Source organism: Canis lupus, chromosome 31 (assembly GCF_048164855.1).
Source record: "Canis lupus baileyi chromosome 31, mCanLup2.hap1, whole genome shotgun sequence".
NCBI classification, from domain to species: domain Eukaryota; kingdom Metazoa; phylum Chordata; class Mammalia; order Carnivora; family Canidae; genus Canis; species Canis lupus.
In genome coordinates, this window is record NC_132868.1 from 26,915,393 (window position 1) to 26,936,939 (window position 21,547).

At 38.0% G+C, this 21,547-nt stretch overlaps 1 protein-coding gene across 3 annotated transcripts in view; it reads left to right on the forward strand.

Annotated features, from left to right (window-relative positions):
• The first annotated feature begins 9,762 nt into the window (after positions 1-9,762).
• SCHIP1 (schwannomin interacting protein 1) overlaps positions 9,763-21,547 on the forward strand; it is a 716,991-nt gene continuing 705,206 nt past the window's right edge. The window contains exon 1 of one of the 3 annotated variants that reach the window (XM_072807877.1): positions 9,763-9,886. In XM_072807877.1, the coding sequence (XP_072663978.1) occupies positions 9,878-9,886 (9 nt within the window). In that variant the 5' untranslated portion in view covers positions 9,763-9,877. The remainder of the gene's footprint in view (positions 9,887-21,547) is intronic. The other 2 variants (XM_072807882.1, XM_072807883.1) reach the window with 2 other exon arrangements.

Below are 21,547 nucleotides of genomic sequence, written 5' to 3' on the forward strand. Positions count from 1 at the left end.
TCCTTTTATTTTGTGCTACTTTTCCTTATAATACAGTCACCCAACAATTTATTTGTTTGGCACTCAGTAAAATATTTGTTGAAGAATTGTGTGAATGAAGTACCCTCCAAGGTGCTAAACAGCTATAAAAGATTATGTTTTCTAAATTCAAGAATTTGTAATCTAAGGGGAAAAATAAAACATTTAAAAATCAATTTTAAATACACAAAAGGCATATACACTTTATCAACATTATATTGCCAAATATGTAAGGAAAAATAGAGATTCTAAGTATTGAGTACTCATTAAGTATTGTATACCAAAATTTTCAAGACATTATTTCATTTGATGTCTAATGAAAAATTAGCATTATTTTACCTATTTTATAGATGAGGAAACAGGTTAAGAAGGCTGGAATGGGAGCTTCGTAAGAGTAAGATCACATCTGTCATATTCTCTGGCGTTTAGGAAAGTTTCCAACAGTTGGCAAGAAATAATTTTTTTGATAGAAAATGGGTTAAGTAGCTGATCCATAATAGATCAGTTGAGATTAGAACACATATTTACCTGAATACAGAGTCCATGCTTTTTTTACACTCCTAGGATGGGAAATATGTTTCACTCTGATCTAATTCCTGACTCTGGGCTGTAGCTTTTTCTGTTTCCTCTCATGAAAGGCTGTTCCCTTAGTAACCACTAGTCTGAGTTTCCATTTTGTCAGACCTCAGCCTAACCATCACCTAGTGGAGAAGCTTTTCAGGCCCCAACCAGGCCTGTTGTTCCAGAACTTGCATGATAACAAGATCCCCAGATGATTCCTGTGCATATCGAAGTGTGGGCAACATGACTCTAGGAGTATAGGTTAATAACAATCATTTAGCCTTGGCAAATAAGAACCCTCTTTACCATCTGTGTGCTTATCTATTATACTTATCCAGAATCTGAGTTCTAACTTTGGCATTATTATATATTATCTAGACTGATTAGGACTGAGTGGAGTTAATGTGGAAATATTTCGAAAAGATATCTTCAAGAGTTTAAAAACGAAAAGGTATTTGGTTTGCTAAAAATCAGGAAGAGATGAATTCTGGGTCAAAGAAAATAGAACAAGTACATTTGGGATCAGCTAACCATGGCAGTAGATAAACATCTACATGACAAGTTGGAAGAATACTTGGTCTAGAGCAGCACTTACCTTTAATGGATGAATATAGAATGAAGGGAAGTTAAAGTAGTGGCAGAATAAACAGATGAAAATGGCATTAAAGGCACAAGAACAGAACAAGGCCATGTAGGGTCTAGGTGAAGACTGATCTTAGCAGTTAAAAATAGGAGGGGGAAAATGCCAGAGACAATTAAATTTGTTAAGAAGAAAATTATGAGTGTTCTTAGAGAAATAATTATACTAGGTAGTGAAAATTATGAGTGTTCTTACAGAAAATAATTACACTAGGTAGTGAGGACACAGGTTATAATGTGACAGGTTGCAAAATCAAAGGCTAACAACAACAAAAAAGGCTGATGAAAAAATGAACCATGGATACAGATCATTTATTCATCAAATTTACCATTAAAGGAATCACAGAAGGAAGAGTGTTTAGATGGAAGGGCCATGGGTTCAAGAATTACCTCCTGAGACCTGGGTACCTAGACTCTCTGTGCTGCGCCCTGCATCTTAGAGGCCCCAGCTTGTGTCCTTTCCTAGCTGTGCCCTCCCCTATTAGGTCAAGGATCAAGGAACCCAGGAACCTGCTCACCTGGAGTCTCTGGCCCCCATTTTAGAGTATGGTCTCATAAACTAGACTTCAGAAATCTCCACCTAAATGTCTCCAAGGTCATTTCCAGGACCTTTGAAGACTTCTTTCTCTGGTCTAAAATCTTGAGGCTAGGACTGCATAACTAGTGTGTACATATTTAAGCCCAAGGGGTGTGCAACAGGGGTGTTTATGGCCATGGATTGGGAGTGATCTGAAAAGAGCTTGCACTTCTCTGGGTTGTCCACTCACATGCCTATGAGGCCCCACATATTGCTTGATAGAGGTGGGGACATGAAAAGAAAGGGGCTAGGCTAACAGGTGGGGGTGGTAAATTGTAACCAGGTTATTATCCCAGCCTGGTATGGGATTCGAGTGAGGTTTTCTTTTTCTTTTTTCTTTTTTTTTTTTCTTTTTTTTGAGTGAGGTTTTCACTCAGTTCTATAACCCATGAATCCTTCTTTTCTAAGAGAAAAGATGTCTTCATAATTTAGGAATTTAATTAATTTTGCTTGAATCATCAATTAAGGAAGTTGAGTAATACACAGCTGAATGCAGTTATATTTACTGATTCTTCAGACATTCAGAAGGCATCAATATGGTATTTTCAATAAATATTTGTAGTCTCAGTGCAGATGTGGGACTAATCAGAGTGCAATAGGGGAAAATATAGATTAAACTCAGCCCCTATTTGTAATGCACTTCCACTTTTAGAAAAGATCTTTTATCATGAGAGCCATTCCTACTATACTAAAATTAACTACCATGCGATTGTAGCATTTACTGTAACATCATGCTTGTGTCTGGCATCTGTGTTTGTCTCCCTGTTAATTCCTCAACCTTTCCATTTATTTTTCATGTTCACAAAGGTTAATTGACATCGACTACTGTTTATATGAGGAATTCCTTGGTGAGTCTTAGTGGTGGCCACTTTGTAAGGTTTCAGTTCAGTTGAGCAAGAATTCTGATCGTCAATCTACAAGGCTCTCTGGAAGCCTAGCACTTAATTGAAGTGCATTACCCCCTGACTGGGCTGGATTGTTAGGCATGGGGGGTGGGAGTTTGATTTTCTTGTCTCTCTCTTTCTTATGGCTTAATCCTCCATACACTGATTCTCTCTTAAGGTTTTTATAGGCACTTTCTCCCTTTGCTAAGACATTATGTGGATAGAACAGTAATGATTTACTAGTGATTCTCTGATGCTTTGGTTTGAGGTAGGGCAATAAGACCACAATACATTTGTATGCTGTGTTTGGTTTGATATACAAATTGGTACACGTGTTGTTGTTTTTCCATACATCAACACTATAAAGTAGTCTAGGTAGACAAAATACCCATCACACTGTTGGGAGATCTGAGGCTAAGGTCACAATGCTAGGTGATGGAGCAGCAACTGAGACCCTAGTCCATTGTTTGTCCCCTATACCACGTGGAACATGGGTCCATTTCCTCTGAAGTGAAGATTAACTGTGCTTGCTGTGGAACTCCTTCGTATTCTGTACACTTTGAGAATCACTGCGTAGATGTCACTTCTTAATTTTGAGTTGGCAATTGACTCCTAGTCACTTGCCTTTCATACTTTGGATTTCTGTGGGTGGTACTTGCACACTGCTCTCATTTTATTCCACCAGCAGATCTTTCAGGGCTTGAAAGATTGTCACTCGCTGTTATCACTTAAATAATACAACATATTTGTTTTATAGCAAAATATGTAACAATAAATATAGAATTGTGTGTGTTATAGTATCTTGTGATTTTTTTAAAAAGATTTTATTTATTTATTCACGAGAGACACAGAGAGAGAGAGAGAGAGGCAGAAACCTAGGCAGAGGGCAAAGCAGGCTCTCCATAGGGGGCCCGATGTGGGCCTCTATCCCAGGACTCCAGGATCACACCCTGAGCTGAAGACAGACGCTCAATCACTGAGCCACCGAGGCGTCCCATATCTTGTGATTTTATATCTACGATCACCAGATGGAATCAATGTAAAAAGCTTGGTTGAGGGTAATTTAGCCTGATCACTGTTGCTGTACCAGAGGGGGGAATTATATCAATTTTCCCTTAGGTAAATTAGTTTTTAGGGTTGAGATGTCTGTCTAGCATGACAGTGTCTATTATCCTCTCATGAAATCACTTCCTTATCCTTTGCCATTTGGATCCAGAGAAACAATACCCATAATGCCAGGGAAAAGGGACTAATACCACTACCCCAGCTTCCTGTTAGGGCCACAGGCCCAGTAATGGCACCCAGCCAGCACTTTGGCTGGTGCTTCACGCAGATCCATGGCTGTCTGCCTCCCAGCTGTCTGTGCAGGACACCATCTGTGGCTGCTGGCCCCGTGGCGGTGACAACCTCTGGGGATGGGTGGACACCAGAGGCTTCCAAACCTCCAGCTTCTGCCTGAGATGGTAGCCAGCTCCTAACAAGTCCTCCACTAATGCCTCAATTTTATAGTATCTAAGGACCCCTGGATGGGCCTGAAGATGGACATGGGTGCACCATTGCCTGCATAGGCTTTCAGGCTCATGGAGGAAGCTGGGTGGCTTCTTTAGCTTCTTACTGGCTTGATGTGTGGGAATTGTCAGGGATCTTCCAAGCAGTAAGCATGAATTTCTCTTCATAAAGAGAAGTCACAGGTAGAATGATTTTGCTAAACTGTCACCTATAGTACTGGAGCTTTGTTTTATTTTAAACTCCTTTACCTATGAGTATGAGTGGCATGGAATTGCACTATCCACATGGTCTCATTAGGTATATGGTATACTTCTGCCAACCTCACTTGCAGAAGTTGGGTTCTTATTTAGTGCTGTTTGCATGAAGTCTTATAAACAAAGCCTTTTTTTAAAAAAAATTTTATTTATTCATGAGACACACGGAGAGAGAGGCAGAGACATGGGCAGAGAGAGAAGCAGGCTCCATGCAGGGAACCCGATGTGGGACTCAATCCCAGGACCCAGGGATCATGCCCTGGGCTGAAGGCAGACACTCAACCGCTGAACCACCCAGACGTCCCAGCAAAGCCTTTTAAATCAAAGGAAATCAGAGAGCACAAAAGGTAATCTGCCCGTAAGAGACAGGCCCTTATATTTTTCCATTGACTGTGTTTGTCTTAAATATCTGAATGGTTGAAGGAGCTAGAGAGCATTTGTCTCCCTGACTCTGTCTTCATTAGGCGGGGTGAGCACTAAACACACACATGGGTGTGTGCATGCACACACATGTGCATACACATAAACCCTGCAGTTGGGTTCTTGTGAGGGTACAGTCCATGTCGCTGTTTACCATTTATCAAAATATGTGAGATCTCTGTTACGAAATGTTCTGTCTCCAAAAACAGATATTTCTTCTCTTTTAGAAAAATATCTTTGGCTGGATCTCTGGTACTTTAATTAAAATCCTGGTTGCTCTTTAAAAAAATGTTATTGCATTTCAGACAGCTTGGATGTAAAACAGTAAGGCCAGGAACCAGAACGTTTTGCCAGTGGGATAGAAGGGGCCATGAGGACAGATCAAAGTGCTGCCTGGGCTAGCTAGCCTGACAGGTCTCAGGGGATGGCTCTTGGGGAGAAACCTGCCACTTAATGAGGATCAGCCCATCAGCCCGAGTCCCTAGGCTTGAAGGTAATTATTGGAAGTAGTCCCAAATTTTCTTCCATTTGTGCCCTTGACATTTTCTGGGCTGTTGAATGCAGGAAAAAAAAAAAAAAAAAAAACCTTAAAAGATTATCATTAACTAATTAATTAATTCATTTATATAGTGTTATGGACTGAATCCTTGTGTCTCTTTAAAATTGGTACATTTGAAGCCCGAACACTCAATGTGATGGTTATTGGGAAGTGGGACCTTTGGGAAGTGATTAGGTTTAGATGAGGTTATGAGGTTGGAGCCCCCACAATGAGATTAGTGTCCATGTAACAGAAGAAAGAAACACCAGAACTTCCTCTCTCTGCCATGTGAGGTATAGTGAGAAGATGGCTGTCTCCAAGTCAGGAAGAAGGTTCTTACCAGGAACCAAATCTGCTGGCACCTTGATGTCAGACTTCCCAGCCTCCTAGAACTCTGAGAAATAAATGTCTGTGGTTTAAACCACCCACTCTGTGGTATTTGTTATGGCAACCTGAGGAGACTAAGACATATTTTATTTATTCATGGCACTTATTTAACTGTTGTCTCCCTCAGTAGACTGTGAGCCGCATGAGGGCAGGAGCCACCACTGTCTTCCCCATTGCTGTGTCCCTGGCACCTAGCTGGGAATGTGGGAATGATAGATGCTCAAAAAAAAAAAAAAAAAAAAAAAATAACCTTATGGAATGGATATGAAGGCACATGGCACAGTAGGTAGGAGGAATATGAAAATGACTAAAACATAGTCCTTGTCTTTATAGGCTAATGGCATACTGAAGACAATTGGATACTTGGATACTTTTGATTATTATGAGTTACTATTTCTTAAGTAACTTATGATGCCTCAGGAACTTTTCATATTTAAACTCTCAAAATAACTTGATAAGGGGGGTATTTTTTCTTTTACAGAGAAAGAATCAGGATGAGGGAATTTTTTAATTTTTATATGTTTTAAAGATTGTATTTATTTATTCATGAGAGACACAGGAGAGAGGCAGAGACACAGACAGGGAGAAGCAGGCTCCCCACAGGGAGCCCACTGCGGAACTCGGTCCTGGGACCTGGGATCAAGCCCTGAGCCAAAGTGGTTGCTCAACCACTGAGCCACCCAGGCATCCCAGGCTGAGGGAATTTCAATGGCTTACCCAAAGACACAAAGACCCTATTTAGAGAATAGTGTCTTCGAACTCAGGTCTGTGTGTCTTCAGTATTTCTGCAGTGCTACCATCTTTGGAAATTTGTGCCTTTCCTTCTCTTAGTGTTTCAAGGTCAGGCTTTTCAGACTTTCTTAACTGAGAACCGGAGTAGATAGAAAACATTTATTTTTTTAGTAGGATTGCTACGTGAAGAGGATTATATTTTAGTTGGTCACCTGAGCTTTGCCTTAAAAATATCTGCTAAGGTTGGTTTCTTCTTGAGTGAATGAAGGTGGTGCTGAGCACAGGATAGTCAGTGGGGGAAAGAGGCTAAATGAGCCCTCCCTTTTGAGCTATTTTTATTGTCATGGTGAGTGGGCTTGTGGGACATAGAGTGAACTGTGATGTAAGTCAAAGGGGACAGGCAGACTGGCCTCTGAGGATGTTGTGGCCATATTCTTCTCTTATACCTCTGAGGGGTGGCACAGGATACTCCTCCAGGCCATAGATTAGAAATAGAGCCTAGAAGAGCTGTTTTCATAAGCCCCAAACCTGCCTTCTTAGGCCCTCACACTTATTTGAATGGGATTGCCCATGGAGGCAGGGGGTCTGGCTATATGACCATTCTGTTTGATGGTTCCAGGATCTGCCATTCACCAGGGGGTCGTCCAGGCTGGAGCTGAGGCAGTTGCTGAAGCAAAGGCTGGAGTTGGCAGACAATATGCTTGTTTTCATGCTCTGAATCCCTCCATGGTTCCCTCCTGCCTCCCATCCCCCCACCATCAACATGGGAAAATGGAGGAGAGGCCTATGATTCTGGGCCCTAGAGCCTCAGGCTGAAGGTTCACCTTCATGAGATTTGATTTGTTGACTAAGGACATAAAGCAGTAAGACAGTAGAAGTTGGGAATTCTAAGTTTTTAACCCCAGGTGTGCTCTTATGTAGGTGTCAATATAGCATAGGACTGGCTTTCTCAAAGAAAGTGCTCATACATCTTGGCAAAGAAATTATAGACTCAAAGCCAGTCCTGACTTCTCATTTTATAGATAAGGAAACAGGCCCAGAGAAGTTAAATGAGTGAACCAAAAGATTTGGGCTTTTTTTCCCCCTTTCAGCTTTGGCTTCCAAATCTGTTAGAACCTTATAGACTCAGGCTCTGGGCCACACTGATTAAATATGGGCCATGCCCATAGTAGAGAGAGATGAGCAAAGACACAGAAGTACTGGTCAGCTTGAGTAGTTTGAGTCTATATGCAGCAGTGGATGGGATACCCTCCTCTCAGTTACTAGAGGGCTGATAATGATTGTCTTGAATTGCTGTTAGGTGTATGGAGTGGAGGAGGGGATTTAAATCAGAATCATTTGAGGAGATTTTCAAAACTTGTGTACAAACTCTGCTTGCCTCTCCCACCAAAAATGAATCCAAAATAGGGGGTCCCTGGGTGACTCAGTGGTTTAGTGCCCGCCTTCAGTGTAGGGCATGATCCTAGAGACATGGGATCGAGTCCCACGTCAGGCTTCCTGCATGGAGCCTGTTTCTCCCTCTGCCTGTGTCTCTGCCTCTCTGTGTGTGTGTGTGTCTCTCATGAATGAATAAATAAAATCTTTAAAAAATGAATCCAAAATAGAAGAAGAGATAGCAGTGAGCATGGGTATTTGTAAATAATTCTGATATGCCTATCCCTCACTGGGACCCATTGTGGTATTACCTGACAATGGTAAGCTCCTTGAGGGATGATCGTGTCTTAAGTGTCTCTGTATTTTCCACAAAGTGGAGTGTCTAATTCACTAGATATTTGCTGAATAAATGGATGAAGCAGATGGCAGTGGAGAGATAAGAAAAAATATCCTAGACAGAAAAGACTGGGCACTGGAATGTGAGGAAGTCCGGAGGCTGTTCAGTCAATATGTGCTTATTGAGTGTGCTTAAAGGTGAGCCCAGCCATCTTCAGCCGTCTTGCCATCGACCTTCTATCAATAAACATAAACACTGTTTTGCCCTTGACTGCAAGAGTTAAAATAATAAATAGCTTAATTGGTCATTATTAATTCCACTTGGGATTTATTATAGATAAATGTGGCCTTGAAAAGAGAATCACTCCTACATTCAGCCCATGCATTTTATCGTCGAGCCTCCCAAAGGTGTGTGTGTAGTAAAACAAATAAAATCGGCCTCCCACCTCCACCCTCCCGTCGATAGCACATTTGCTATTGAGTCCAGGCAAATGGCCATTTGCAAGGTTGGATGAGTAGTTAAGCCACACAGGCACAATGTAATATGACAACATTCTTCATGGTAATATCGTCCTTCTCCTCATTACATTTGAATATAGATTGCCAGTGTGTGATGCTTCCAACCTCACTATTCATGAGCTGTGGAATTTTTCAGACAAGGTGAAGTCCATATGTGCTCCCCAGACATTATTGACTTATTTGTAAGCCTAAACAAAATCACAGCTATTGTCTCTAAGAAGTTAATTTGCCAAAGCTCTTTTCTTTCTACCCTTAATTATGTATATATTTATAGGCTTGAGCCACCTGCCTGCTCAATGCTCGTGTATAACCATATCTCTGTGTACCACTTAATGGCTCAGGGCTCTTCCTTTATGCTCTCTTTGCTTCAAATTCAACATTTAAATATCTGTACTCAGCTTACCTTCTGAGTATTAAAACATTTTTTCTTTACTTCCTTGAAAAGCTGCAAACAAGCCTTTTAACATTTTATCTGGACCAAACAGTAGTGGTTTTACACAAGAAACGAGAACTCTGTAAGTAAATCTGTGTATTTATATGACTAAAGTGCATTATAAAAAGAAGCAGTAAATCCAGTTTTCTACATAAAAGGAATTAGATTTTCCAGTTTACCTCTGCACTGGGATTAATAAAATGTGCAACAAATAGCTGATGGAATGATCCATTTGAAGTTTGTAAAGGCATCTTGGGAAGCTGGCTGGAGTAGCCTTTTTATTTTTTTCAAAAAGGATGCCTTTTAATTTTTTGATTCAGTCTTGTTCTTGAATGACTGTTTTAAAATGAGCTGAGAGACTGTTACCTGCCCATTTCTGCATGGCTGAGCAAATTCACCCGTAAATCCAAGTTTCTCTTCATTTCCATCACTATACGTCTCCAAATTACAGAGAATTCATTCCTGAGCTGGAGAGGTGCCAGAAGTTTCTCATCTAGCTGTCTGTGGGCTGCCTTTTTCTCTCCCCTCTTTGAGGCTTTCTGATGCTTAGAGTGAGCTCAACTCAAAGGTTTCCAGCCTCACACTCGCCTTACATTCCCCCACAGTCACACCGAGCTCTGTGATTCTGAGGAATACCGCGTGCCAGCACCCGATTCACAGTCTCCTTTTACCTGCAGGTGTTCCAGAAACTTCAAAATGCGTCTGGTAATGTATTTGCTTCTCTAAACATGCCACTTTGGCATGCATTATATGCAGCTGCTTATTCTTTTTTTTAAATCTGTCTTCTGAATAACATGCATGCTAAAAAATGTCAAAGGGGGCTTGTAGAAGAGTGTAAGCTTAATTATTGGTCTAGGTGTGTGTGTGTGTCCTTGTTAATGTAGGCATGTTTGCATAAATATGTATGATTTATGCACATATATGTCTGCACAGGCAGATTTCACTAAAGAAATCTCACTGAAAGCACTACTTTTTATGTACATACAGGTTTTCTAATCAGATCTGTAAACATCTTACACAGCAGCAAGTAGAGGAAAAATACGTTTTTCATCCCCTTGCAAATGGCATGTTTTAGGTACCTATTTGAAAAACCCTCCTTTCTGTCTTAAAAAAAAGGTGATTATGTATGTGTGTGTATTTGGGGTGTGGGGGTGTTGGTTTTTGAGAATTTGGAGAGAAGAGTTATCTTTCTGCTGCATGAGAATTTCTACCCCGTATTACCTGCTTCTTAAAACTCACTAATCACTGAGGAGAAGAGATGTGGTTCTGCTAAGAAGTAACCCCAGGGGGATGTTGAGCCGCAGTGTTCAGCAGGCATTTTAGGTATTCTAAATACTACTGCTTGAATAATAAGTAGATGGGGTAGATTTGCTATTGCCGAGTCCTGCTCTGTTCTCTGGCTTGTAGAAATCACAATCACACTGTACATTTAGGATGTGCGTGTGTTTATTGAACTCTAGTAAAGCAGCAATGAGAGTCTGGGCTCATAAATCACATTATTTATTTGCCAGTGTTGGGTGGTAGATTTCTAAAATTAAGAAATTACTTAGCAATTAATAATACATTCAGCATCCCTTGTCTCATTGGGTGAGATTTACATCCTTGGGACTTGCTCTTCTAGTTATAGAGACAAATGATTTAAGGTTCAAGACTTAATTGCTATTTCAAATCCTTAAGCTAGAAAGATGCTTATAATACTTTATTTAAAAGACTTATTTTGAAAAATGTGTAGGTATGTTTCTAACAGTGGTGGTGAGCTAATTATGCCTATAATGTGCTATATGTTTAAGATATACAACTTGATTATTATTCACTTGAATAATAGAAATTTTCTTTCTTCATTTTATAATTCTTTCACTTTGCATGATGTTCTTGCTCTTGAGAGGTCAATAATTATTATTATAAAGATGAGGATAATGTAGCAACTTGGAATTCAAAGAAAAGTAGGTTGAACTAGCAGTTTTCTGAGAAATTAAATAATAATAGATTTTCCCAAGTAGGTTTTCTAAATGTACAGTGGGTTTGTTATTTGAAAATGGAAAGACCTTAAATGTAAACTTGTTAAGTGGAACAGGCTAGGATAATAGGAATGCCTTCTTGTTATAGTTCCTCACTACAATTAAAATGAGGTAGTAAATAGGTTACTTTATATTGGCTATTAATTACTTTTGCTTCATGGTATTGATTATAAAACAAACAATTGATTTTTTTATTGCCTTTGAATTGGAGATGACTGTAAACTTCAGTAAAATAGTTAACTGAATTGTAACAATAAAAATGTATATTCTTGAAAATCAATGTGAAAACTACTTTTACTTTTTAGCATTCAAAATCTAATATTTCACCACTTCTAGAGCTGTGTACTTACAGAAGGTTGTGTATATTTCAAGAAAATTGCCTGTTAATGCTGATTTTTGTCAACCTTGTCCAATTCATAATTACTCAAAGTAGCACTGTAAAAGTGCATTTCAATATGTATGAATGGTCTCTTGAAAGGGCATATTATATTAGGAGCCATTAAAAACCCATGTAGGCTATTAATGTTATACTCATGTATTGCTCTGTGTGTAAGGATTTTTATTTTAGGTACCATTCATTTCCAGTATTTAAATACACCTAAGATTGTGATCTATTTGATGTGGGAACCTTGTCTTTGAGTGTGAATATCTTGATAAGGGTTTCAAATTGGATGTATAGGATGGCTGGAGATTTAGTAGCACTTTTTAAATATGTATTGCAATATGTATCAATGCATATATACAAATATTGGGCTACCTAAAAACATTCCTTGCATTCAGCCACATTACAAAGCACTTTCATCTTACCTTTGAAGTTGGTTATTTTGTTTGAAGCCACTTTCATAGGCATAAAAAGAGGTTTTATTTTTCTGAGCCTATATAGCACTGTGTAGTAGCAGGAAAACATTCAGTGCCATTTTGTAGGGAATATTACATCTACTAAATAGAGGAAAAATGCCTTGTTTCTGTTTCTAATTGTAATTTCCCACTGCCTTTTAGATGTATGGTAGACCAGGACTTTATTGTATAAAACAGATTTGTATTACCTACAATACTTGAAATGATTGTAAAACACTTCTCCATACATTAGCTTTCCCATTATATGACCGAGGTTGTTTTATGAAACATTTCATTTTTAAAGCTGACATATAGAAAGAGGATATAGAAATATAATTTGTAGACTGACCATGCACCTACAACTGAAAGCATTCATCCTTAAAGTAAGCATTTATTGAGCATAGCTTTGCCAAGCCATCTTCTATCCTTGGGCAAAAGAGTGAGTAGAGGAGAGGGGTTCTTATCTAAAGTCACAGGAGATGCTAGTCCTGCTATTTCATCGTTAACAAATATTTATGGACACACAGACACTTTCAACATAGCTTGAGAATTTTATGCATATCTGTGTGGTGTGTTTGTATGTGTATATATATATGTATATATATATATACATACAAATATAGTTTGTTTATTTGTTCCTAGTTTCAAGATGATACCATTTTAGAGTTTGCTCATAGAGAGGAATGATCACAGTTGGGATGGGTAGAATAGAAAGGCTGGTCAAGGAAACTCTGGAGAAGGTGAGTTCTCAACCAAGTTTTAGAGGAGATTATTAGCAGGATCTGATAGAAAGGGGAAGAATAGACATTTGAGGTGAATGGCAAAGAATGATGTTGGCAGGAGACAACAAGGTGATGCCATTACATGGAGGAGAGGCGCCATATTGGGAATAATATGGAGGGAAATTGAAAAAAATCACAGGGTTGAGTTTGAAATATTTTAAGATAAAATAAATTGAAGATTTAAGTAATCTTCATTAGCTCTACCATATCCTGCGGAAAATTTTTCTCAAGTAAACATTTCTTCTATTTTATCATAATCAATAACCTCTATAAACAGCATTTCAAAGTCTATTCAGTGACAAAATGTAACATTTCAAGAACATTTATTATGGGCCAGGCACTGTGTTTAATACTTTCAGTGCATTATCTTGTATAGTCTTCATATACTATTAAAATCCTCATACTGCAAATGAAGATGCTGAGGTACTGGAAAGTTATATAACTTGTCTAAGGTTGTACAAAGTCAGAAGTGGATGAGCTGGGATTTGAACCTGGTGTCTAGAGCCCAGACTTTAAACTACTACATGACAAGACCACTAAAATTTATCCCTTCATCTCTAGTTCCATGTCTAGATTGGTGTGATTAATTGCTTATTATATGCATCATTTGGGTCCTCTGAGAACAGTTGCTGAGAGAGAATTATTGAGCAAGTAGTTTATTGGGGAAAACAGTATAAAGATAGAAGGGGAGGAATCAGAATTGGACAGAGAATGCCTTTAGATCTGACATTCTCATCCAACTTAATGGTAATTTTCAGGGGGAAGGATTACCTGTTTAGAGGGCCCCACCTTGGACAGAAATTGCCAGGCTGAGTACCCTTAACCTACCTGGTCTCTGACTAGGTGTTCCTAGGAGGGGGTATGGCTGTGACTCAGAAGCTGAGACAGATCTGATCCTGAATGTTCTACAGGTACAGGCTCTTACCTAACTGCACTTTTTTGCAGCTCAATGGCAAGTTCTTTCTTGAAGGGAGATCTGAATGGTGTACCCCCTTAGTTGCCAAGGTGATGTCTCTACAAAATCTGTAAGAACTCAGGGTAAGGCAAGATAGGCACCTAGGATAAAGAATTGAAGGAGGCACTCAACTGCACTTAGTGCTGAGTGGATACCTGGGAAGTTAATTTTGCACCATGGTTATTTTGCCTGCCTCACCCTAGTCCTCAGAACCCCAAATTCAAAACACTTAGAATTTTGCTCATCATTTTCCTCCCCCTAACACAGCTCTTTCAGTCTTCTCTCAGATCCAATAGCTGCTTAATGGGTCTTTCCAGCTCTAGTCTCCTTGCTCCTATCTAATTCAGTCTCCACTGCAACAGCACCAGGAGGTAAATGCAACTCCAATTTATAATTTCAATGTGTAATACTCTTCATTGGGTCCCTGTATCCTAGAGAATAAATTTCAAGCTTCTTTCTATGGGCATAGAAAGACCTCGCATGATCTGATGGTGTGAAAATCTGGACCCAGTGATGGAGGAACTTTAATACTACAGCTAAGTGCTTATTTTTATATGGAGAATAAGTTATATTTAATTTTGGGGTTAAAGGATAGGCAGGAATTTTTAGGACTGAGAAGAAGACATTCTAATGTGAAGGAAGCAGAATGAAGTAATTTGGCAGAGATTAGAGGGAATGGGCTGTTTGTATGGAATTTGGAAGTATATAGGAGGTTAATGGGAATGGGAAAGTAAATCAGAACTGATCAAAGGACTATAGCTGTGGATATATATTTTTCATCTGAATGTTTTGGAGCAGAGGAGTGACATGATCGAAATGGTATTGTGTGAAGGTGAGTATGATCATGATGTAGAGACTGCACTGAATGGAGAGCAGTCAGGAGTCAGGGAGATCAGTTGGAAGGCTTTTTTGCTATTATAGGTAAGAGGAAATGAAATCTTGAATCAGGTGTGTAAAGAAGAAAAAGATATAAGAAAATATGATGTGCAAAAAAGGATTTCAGGACTGATTAAAGGAAGGGGGTAAGGAAGAGAGTACTCAAGAGGACTTTAAAGTTTGAATTGGGTGACAAGAGGCTGATGTATGGGAACCAGAAAGGGACACAGAAGAAACTCTTTTAAGGGAAGATGACAAGAGTTCCAGAGATCTCTGCAGATGAATCTCATTTATTTTCCCAAACAAATGACACACAGATCTTTCATTTTTCTCTCATCTCAGGCACTACTTATTCAACTCCTCAAGTTTTGCCTGAGTTTAACTCACTGCCCTAATCCTTTGAATAGAATGTTGTCATAGAAGACAAAAATTACGTCTATAGACACCAGCCATTCTAACAGGGCTTAGGTTCTTTTTTTCTTAATTCAACTATACCTTTTTTTTTTTTTTAAGATTTTATTTATTTGAGAGGGAGAGAGAAAGAGAACGAGTGAGCTAGAGCAGAAGAGCAGGGGGAGGGAGAAGCAGACTCCCCGGTGAGTAAGGAGCCCAATGTGGGGTTCAATCCCAGGATGCTGGGATCATGACCTGAGCCTAAGGCAGACATTTAACTGACTGAGCCATGCAGGCACCTCCAACTATACCTTTCTTTGTATCCTGCAGTTTCTAACTGCCAGTTTGAGTGAGTTATTATTAATTTTCAAGAAGACATTTTTGGCTTTATAGACCTGATCCAGGTTAGCAGAGCCTGGCAGGTTGGCCTAATTCATTGAAGGCTTATCTCATGAGGTAAATAGAAGAGCTAACACTGTTATCATGAGATGCAGACATCTTCTCATAGAGAAAACCCTGAAGCCACTGCCTCCCATTGCCCAACTAACAAAAGGACAGAGGTAATTGATTGAACATAAACAGAAAAAAAGACTAAATTCTTGGCAAATGAAGATCCACATAATATAGGATTGTGACGTATGATTGAAAACATGATTTTTAGTGAAAGGGAAGTAATGACAAAGACTTAATGCTACCTAAGCTTTAGGTAGAGGAATGAATAATTTTTTTATGGATTTGCAATGCAATGTGAGGAGCTCAAAGCAAATATTTAATTACCCTCAAAAGTAAACATAATAATGGTAAAATCTTTGTGTTCTTCCAGGCTGACTTGTTTTACTGTATAGCATAAGAAAATACTTGTTCTAATATTACATTGATATCCATGGGGTAAAAAAAAAAAAAAAAAAAAGTAACTTTTAAGAGATGATCAAATTAATGTCCAAAGCCTAGTAAGCAACCACTCACTGATTTTTGCCTACCAAGATGTGTTTATCCAAAGATAAGCTCTTTACTGTGTTGTTTGTTTGTTCTCAATGATAACATAGATCTGATGCCCCATTTATAACTAGGGCTGCCAGACACAGAAATATAGGAATTGCACACTCTGATCTTCAGAATATGAAACTATCTTAAGAAGATGAGTAGAAATCTCCTTCCCAGCCCCAGACTTAGATATAGGACAGTATGTTTTCCTGATTGCATTAAAACAAAAAAGCAATAAGACACTGAAATATGAAGGCAAAGGTTCCATCTCTGTGAACTTGGATAATTCTGTGCTTCACCCTCAACCTTCAGGGAAGTGATCTGTACTAGACAATATTTAATCTTGTGATGGACTAATGTTGTCGATACTATTGATTATTACTAATTTTACAGATGAGGAAACTTGCTAGAGAGATTTAGTAACTTGCCCAAGGTCACACAGCAGGTAAGTAGCAGAACAAATTTTGAACCCAGAGCCTGTAAAACTCTCATATACTGTGCTGGACACTGGGTATAAGCAGAGCAGAAAGAGGGCTTTCCTATCTAGAAGCCTCTTTTCTGCTGCATTTCCTCCTCTTGCTGCTCTTAGCTTCCTTGGATTCTATCTCTTTTCTGTATACTATAAGGAAATATCGTTGTAAACTCAGGAACCAGCACCAAGCTATTTTGTTAAGAACTGATAATCATCTGCTTGCTAAGATTAAAAATATGTTGCTACCATATTCTTGTGATGCTTTCCCTGCAGTGTGGAATCTACCTGCTCATCCTTGCCCAACTATTTCACTCTTCTTAAAAGGGCTTTGTTGATGTTTAGAATTAGGAGACTATAATTCTGCCTTCAATTTTGGTTCACTTTGGACAATTTGAACTCACACTTTATGGGAGAGAGCAAATTGCCTCTCTGTGCTACTATATAACCATATGCATATGAATTAAACCACATGCATAAACATTCTAACTTTATAGAACTCTGATGAAGGGAGAACTAGGTGTGATACAGCTCCTGGTAAGCTCTATTTGTTGACAGGGACAACCTCTATTTAGCCTTCTTATTCACTTCATTCTGAAGACTTGATTTCCTTAACTGTAAAATGGGTATCATGACAAATAGCTTCTCTAAAGAAGTATGGTCCAAGTAGAATAAATAGAAGGTTCAGAATTAGACATGTCTGCGTACTAATTCTCCCTCTGTCACTTTGGCAAGCCACTTTAATATCCCTGAGGAATAGGGATAAGATTGTTGTGAGGATAAGGTGGTTCATGTGTTATTCCAAGCATACAATAGGCACTTAATAATTATGTTTAACATATCATAGGCGCACAGAGGCAGATAGATGCATAAGTGGTTAAAAGCACCTCACTCTGGACTTAAACTCCGCAGTTCCAATCTGAACTCTATGACTTATCACCTGAGTGATGTTGAGAAATTTACTTCTTTGTGTTTAGTTTTCTTGTATGTAAAATGGGAATGATAAAAAGTACCTTCCTTATAGGGTTGGCGGGAGCAATACATGACTTAATGTAGGGAAAGCACGAATAGTGCCTGGCACATGGTAAGCATGAGTGTTAAGCCTCTCTTTAAGAGATTGAGTTCACTGCAATCTTGTTTCTTTCCAGAATGAGGAGCCTTGTAACTCACAGTATTCCTAAAAGCAGGAATTTACAATTTCTTGATATCCAGTGTCCACTGAATCATTGATATTATATACCTCAGTCTAACAGTTTCTGATAGATTCTATACTGTTGTTGAAGAAAATCAGTCTTTTGCGTACCAATTGTAAAGAAAGAATAAATTGGTACAACCACCTTTAAAATGGCAATTTCCAACATCTCTCACCATTTTATCTTATTTTAATATTTTTATTTTAATTCCAATAAGTTAAAATACAGTGTTACATTAGTTTTAAGTGTTCAATATAGTGATTCAACAATTTTATATATTACTCAGTGCTCATTAAGATAAGTGCATTCTTAATCCTTTCCACCTGTTCCACCCATCCCACCCATCCCCCACTCAACTCCCCTCTGGCAGCCATCAGTTTGCTTCCATAGTTAAGAGTGTCATTTGATATTTCTCTTTTTTTCCTTTTGTTTGTTTAATTTCCTAAATTCCACTTATATGTGACATATCTAGAAAAATGTTGCTATGGTTTGTGCATGTGCTCTCTTCTAGTATTTTTATGGTTTCAAGTTTCACATCCTTTTTGTGTTTATTTTTGTATATGATGAAAGATAGTGGTCCAGTTTTATTCTTTTCATATAGCAGTCCAGTTTTCCCAACACCATTTTTTAAGAGACTGCCTTTTTCCCATTGCATAATCTTGCCTTCTTTGTCAAAGATTAATTGACTATGTATAATCATAGATTTATATGTGGACTTACTATTCTGTTCTATTGTTCTATGTGTCTGTTTCTGTGCCAATACCATACTGTTTGATTACTATAGCTTTGTAGGATATCTTGAAATCTGGGATTGTGATGCCTCCAGTTTGTTTTTCTTTTTCAAGATTACTTTGGCTATTTGGGGTCTTTTGTGATTCAGTACAAATTTAAGGATTGAGTTCTGTGAAAAATGCTATTGATGTATCTATAACTGTTTTAAGTGCACATATCTTTCGACCTATCAGTTTTACTTCTGAAAATTTACCTATAGATGTGCTCACATAATTGAGTAAAGATGTGGAGTTGCTTTGCAAAATTATTTGTGATGTTAGAAATCTATTAACAACTAAATATACATATACAGAGAAAAATATTTAAACAGTTTATGGTATATCCATGCAATAAAATACTGCAGAGGAGATTTTAAAACTGTTAGAGTCATAGGAGTGGGTATGAGAAACTGTACACGTGTATTTTTAAGAGGAAAAAAAGCATTTTTAAGAGCAATCTCTATAGAATGAGTGATATTGTTTGTGTTAAAAATAGATATACTTATATCCTTTGCTTATTAAAGCATAGAAAAACTCTCAACATATATATGAGAAACCGTCAGTAGTGTTTACTAAGGAGAAGTGGAAATGTACATTGGGCACTTCTACCTTCCACTGTACATGTACTATTTGAATTGTTTAACATGGGCATGTATTGCTTTACAACTTAAAGAAGTAGTCAAGAAAAATCCCTTTATTTCTCCTACCTCCAGATATTATTTTTTAAAGAAATTATTCCATCATGCAAATATAATGCTAAGCCTAGGTGTAATATTTTTGAATTATTGAGCCAAGTGTTATCCTAAGTTAAAACAGAACGTGTAGCAACTCAATCAGTGCCAAAGCTCCAATTTCCTCCCAGGGAGCAGAAACCAAAATGACTAAGGAGATTTCCTAACATCAAGTCACAGGAGAGTCGTAAGTCCTGTGACAAAAATTCCTGGTGTTCAAAAGTTCATGCACTTAGAGAAGAAACATTAAGTCAGACAGCATCAGATGGGGGAAGGTAACATCTATTCAGTGACTTTTCCTCAGGACTTATTTAGTTGAATGCTAAACATGGGAGAACATTCCACATGGGATTTTTTTTTTTTTTTTTTGGTATATATTAAGGTTTCTCTGTATTTCTGAAGCCCTTCACACAGTTTTTTGCAAAATGCTATATCAAAGTTACATTGCTTTTGGGTTTTGAGGGCAGAAGTAATTTGCATGGAGAGGTTAATCAAGATTTTTGCCCTTTGTACTTTTAAAAGTGCTTACACATACATTGTCTCATTTGATACTCACAAATGAGGTATTTAAGAGAAGTATTGTAAAGCTCATTTTCCACATAAGGACCTGAGGTTTGGAGAGGTTAAGTGACAAGCTTAAGCAAGTCAGTGTGGAGCTGAACACATAAGGACTCTTGGTTATGTCTTGGCCGCCCTTGCCACTGGTAGCGAAGGGCATGGCTGTGTAGCAGAGTCATTTCTATGATTGTAATGTTGGTCTAATACTTTCTTGAAATCACTTTAATTCTGGTTTAGGAAGACCCAGGCATGACCAATTGAACTTTCTTCCCAATGTGAATTATAAACACACTTATTTAAATGGCTAAAGGACATCTAGTAAAATTGAGATAGACTCAAGTTCCCATTTTGATTCTACTCCTTATTAGCTATGTAATCTTGGGCAAATTGTTCTCTTATCTATAAAATGGGAATAAGGATAGCATTAATCTTTCTGGGATGCTTCTAAGAGCTTAAACAAAATAAGGTATGAACAGTGCTTGATAAAATGCATAGAACATATAGCAAGGGTCAATAAACACCAGCTACAATAATAATTGTTAATAATACTATAAACAAGAGTTCAGGTCGGTACAATAGGCAAGACTCTAATAGAGACCAGATCTTTTGTGCACTTGGAGATGACATCCAAGAGCTGCATCCCAGGGTGGACAGCAATCAGTTTCTTTCTTTTTGGAGAAAGCTACCTTGGAACCATAAAGAGCTAACTAAACACAGGTAGAAAATTTGCTTAAAACTTCAGTAAGCATCATTGCAGGGGCTTGGGAATCTTGGACTTCAGAGACCCTCCCTGACCAGAAATAGAGCTCACCAGATTTCCAGTTTGTGGTCAATAGTAGGAGGAGGTAGGCAAATCTCTTAAATTTCAACTTCTTAAGTCAGATTTTGGGGGAAATCTGAGAAACCAGAGCTCAGATAATTACAGCTCCGTGTAATGAATAGTGAAGGGATTTATTTGCTATTTAGCTTAAAACTACCCTACTAATTCTTTTGAACTCTTTAAACATAATTTTCCTTACTATGTAATTAATTTATGCATACTGCAGCAAATACACAGAACTTGAACAGAGGAAATAGAAGCTCTTTGAAACATATTAATTTTGGTATGCAGTTTTTGACACTTTTGTGAAAAAAATGTATTTTTAAAACAAAACTTTACAACAGTCTGTATATAGTTTATGGCCTTCCAAATCCTAAGTATATATATCATGCACATCTTTCCATGTCAATAAATGTTTTTCTAGAACTTCATTTTAATGATTATATAGTATTCCTTTGGATGGGCATTTCATAATTTAATCTTCTAACGTTGAATGCTTAGGTTTTCTTCCAGCAAGAAAAATTCCTGCAAGAAAAATTCTTCTTGAAAAATTATTCGACAAATCCTTAATTCTTTCTTTAAAATATATTCCTAGAAGTGGAATTTCTAGGCCAAATTATAAATGTATTTTTAAGGATTTTGGTGTCAAATTGTCTTCCAGTTAAATTTGATCAATTTTATCCTTATTAGTGCACAAGTGTAATGAAATTATTGAATTTTTAATATATTTTATTTATTTATTTATTTATTCATTCATTCATTCATTCATTCATTCATTCATTCATAAGAGACACACAGAGAGAGGCAAAGACATAGGCAGAGGGAGAAGCAGACTCCCTGTGGGGAGCCCGATGCAGAACTTGATCCCAGCACCTGGGGATCATGACCTGAGCCGAAGGCAGACGCTCAACCACTGAGCCACTCAGGAGTCCTGAGATCATTGAATATCTAAGTAAACAAAATTTCTGTTCATTTAATTT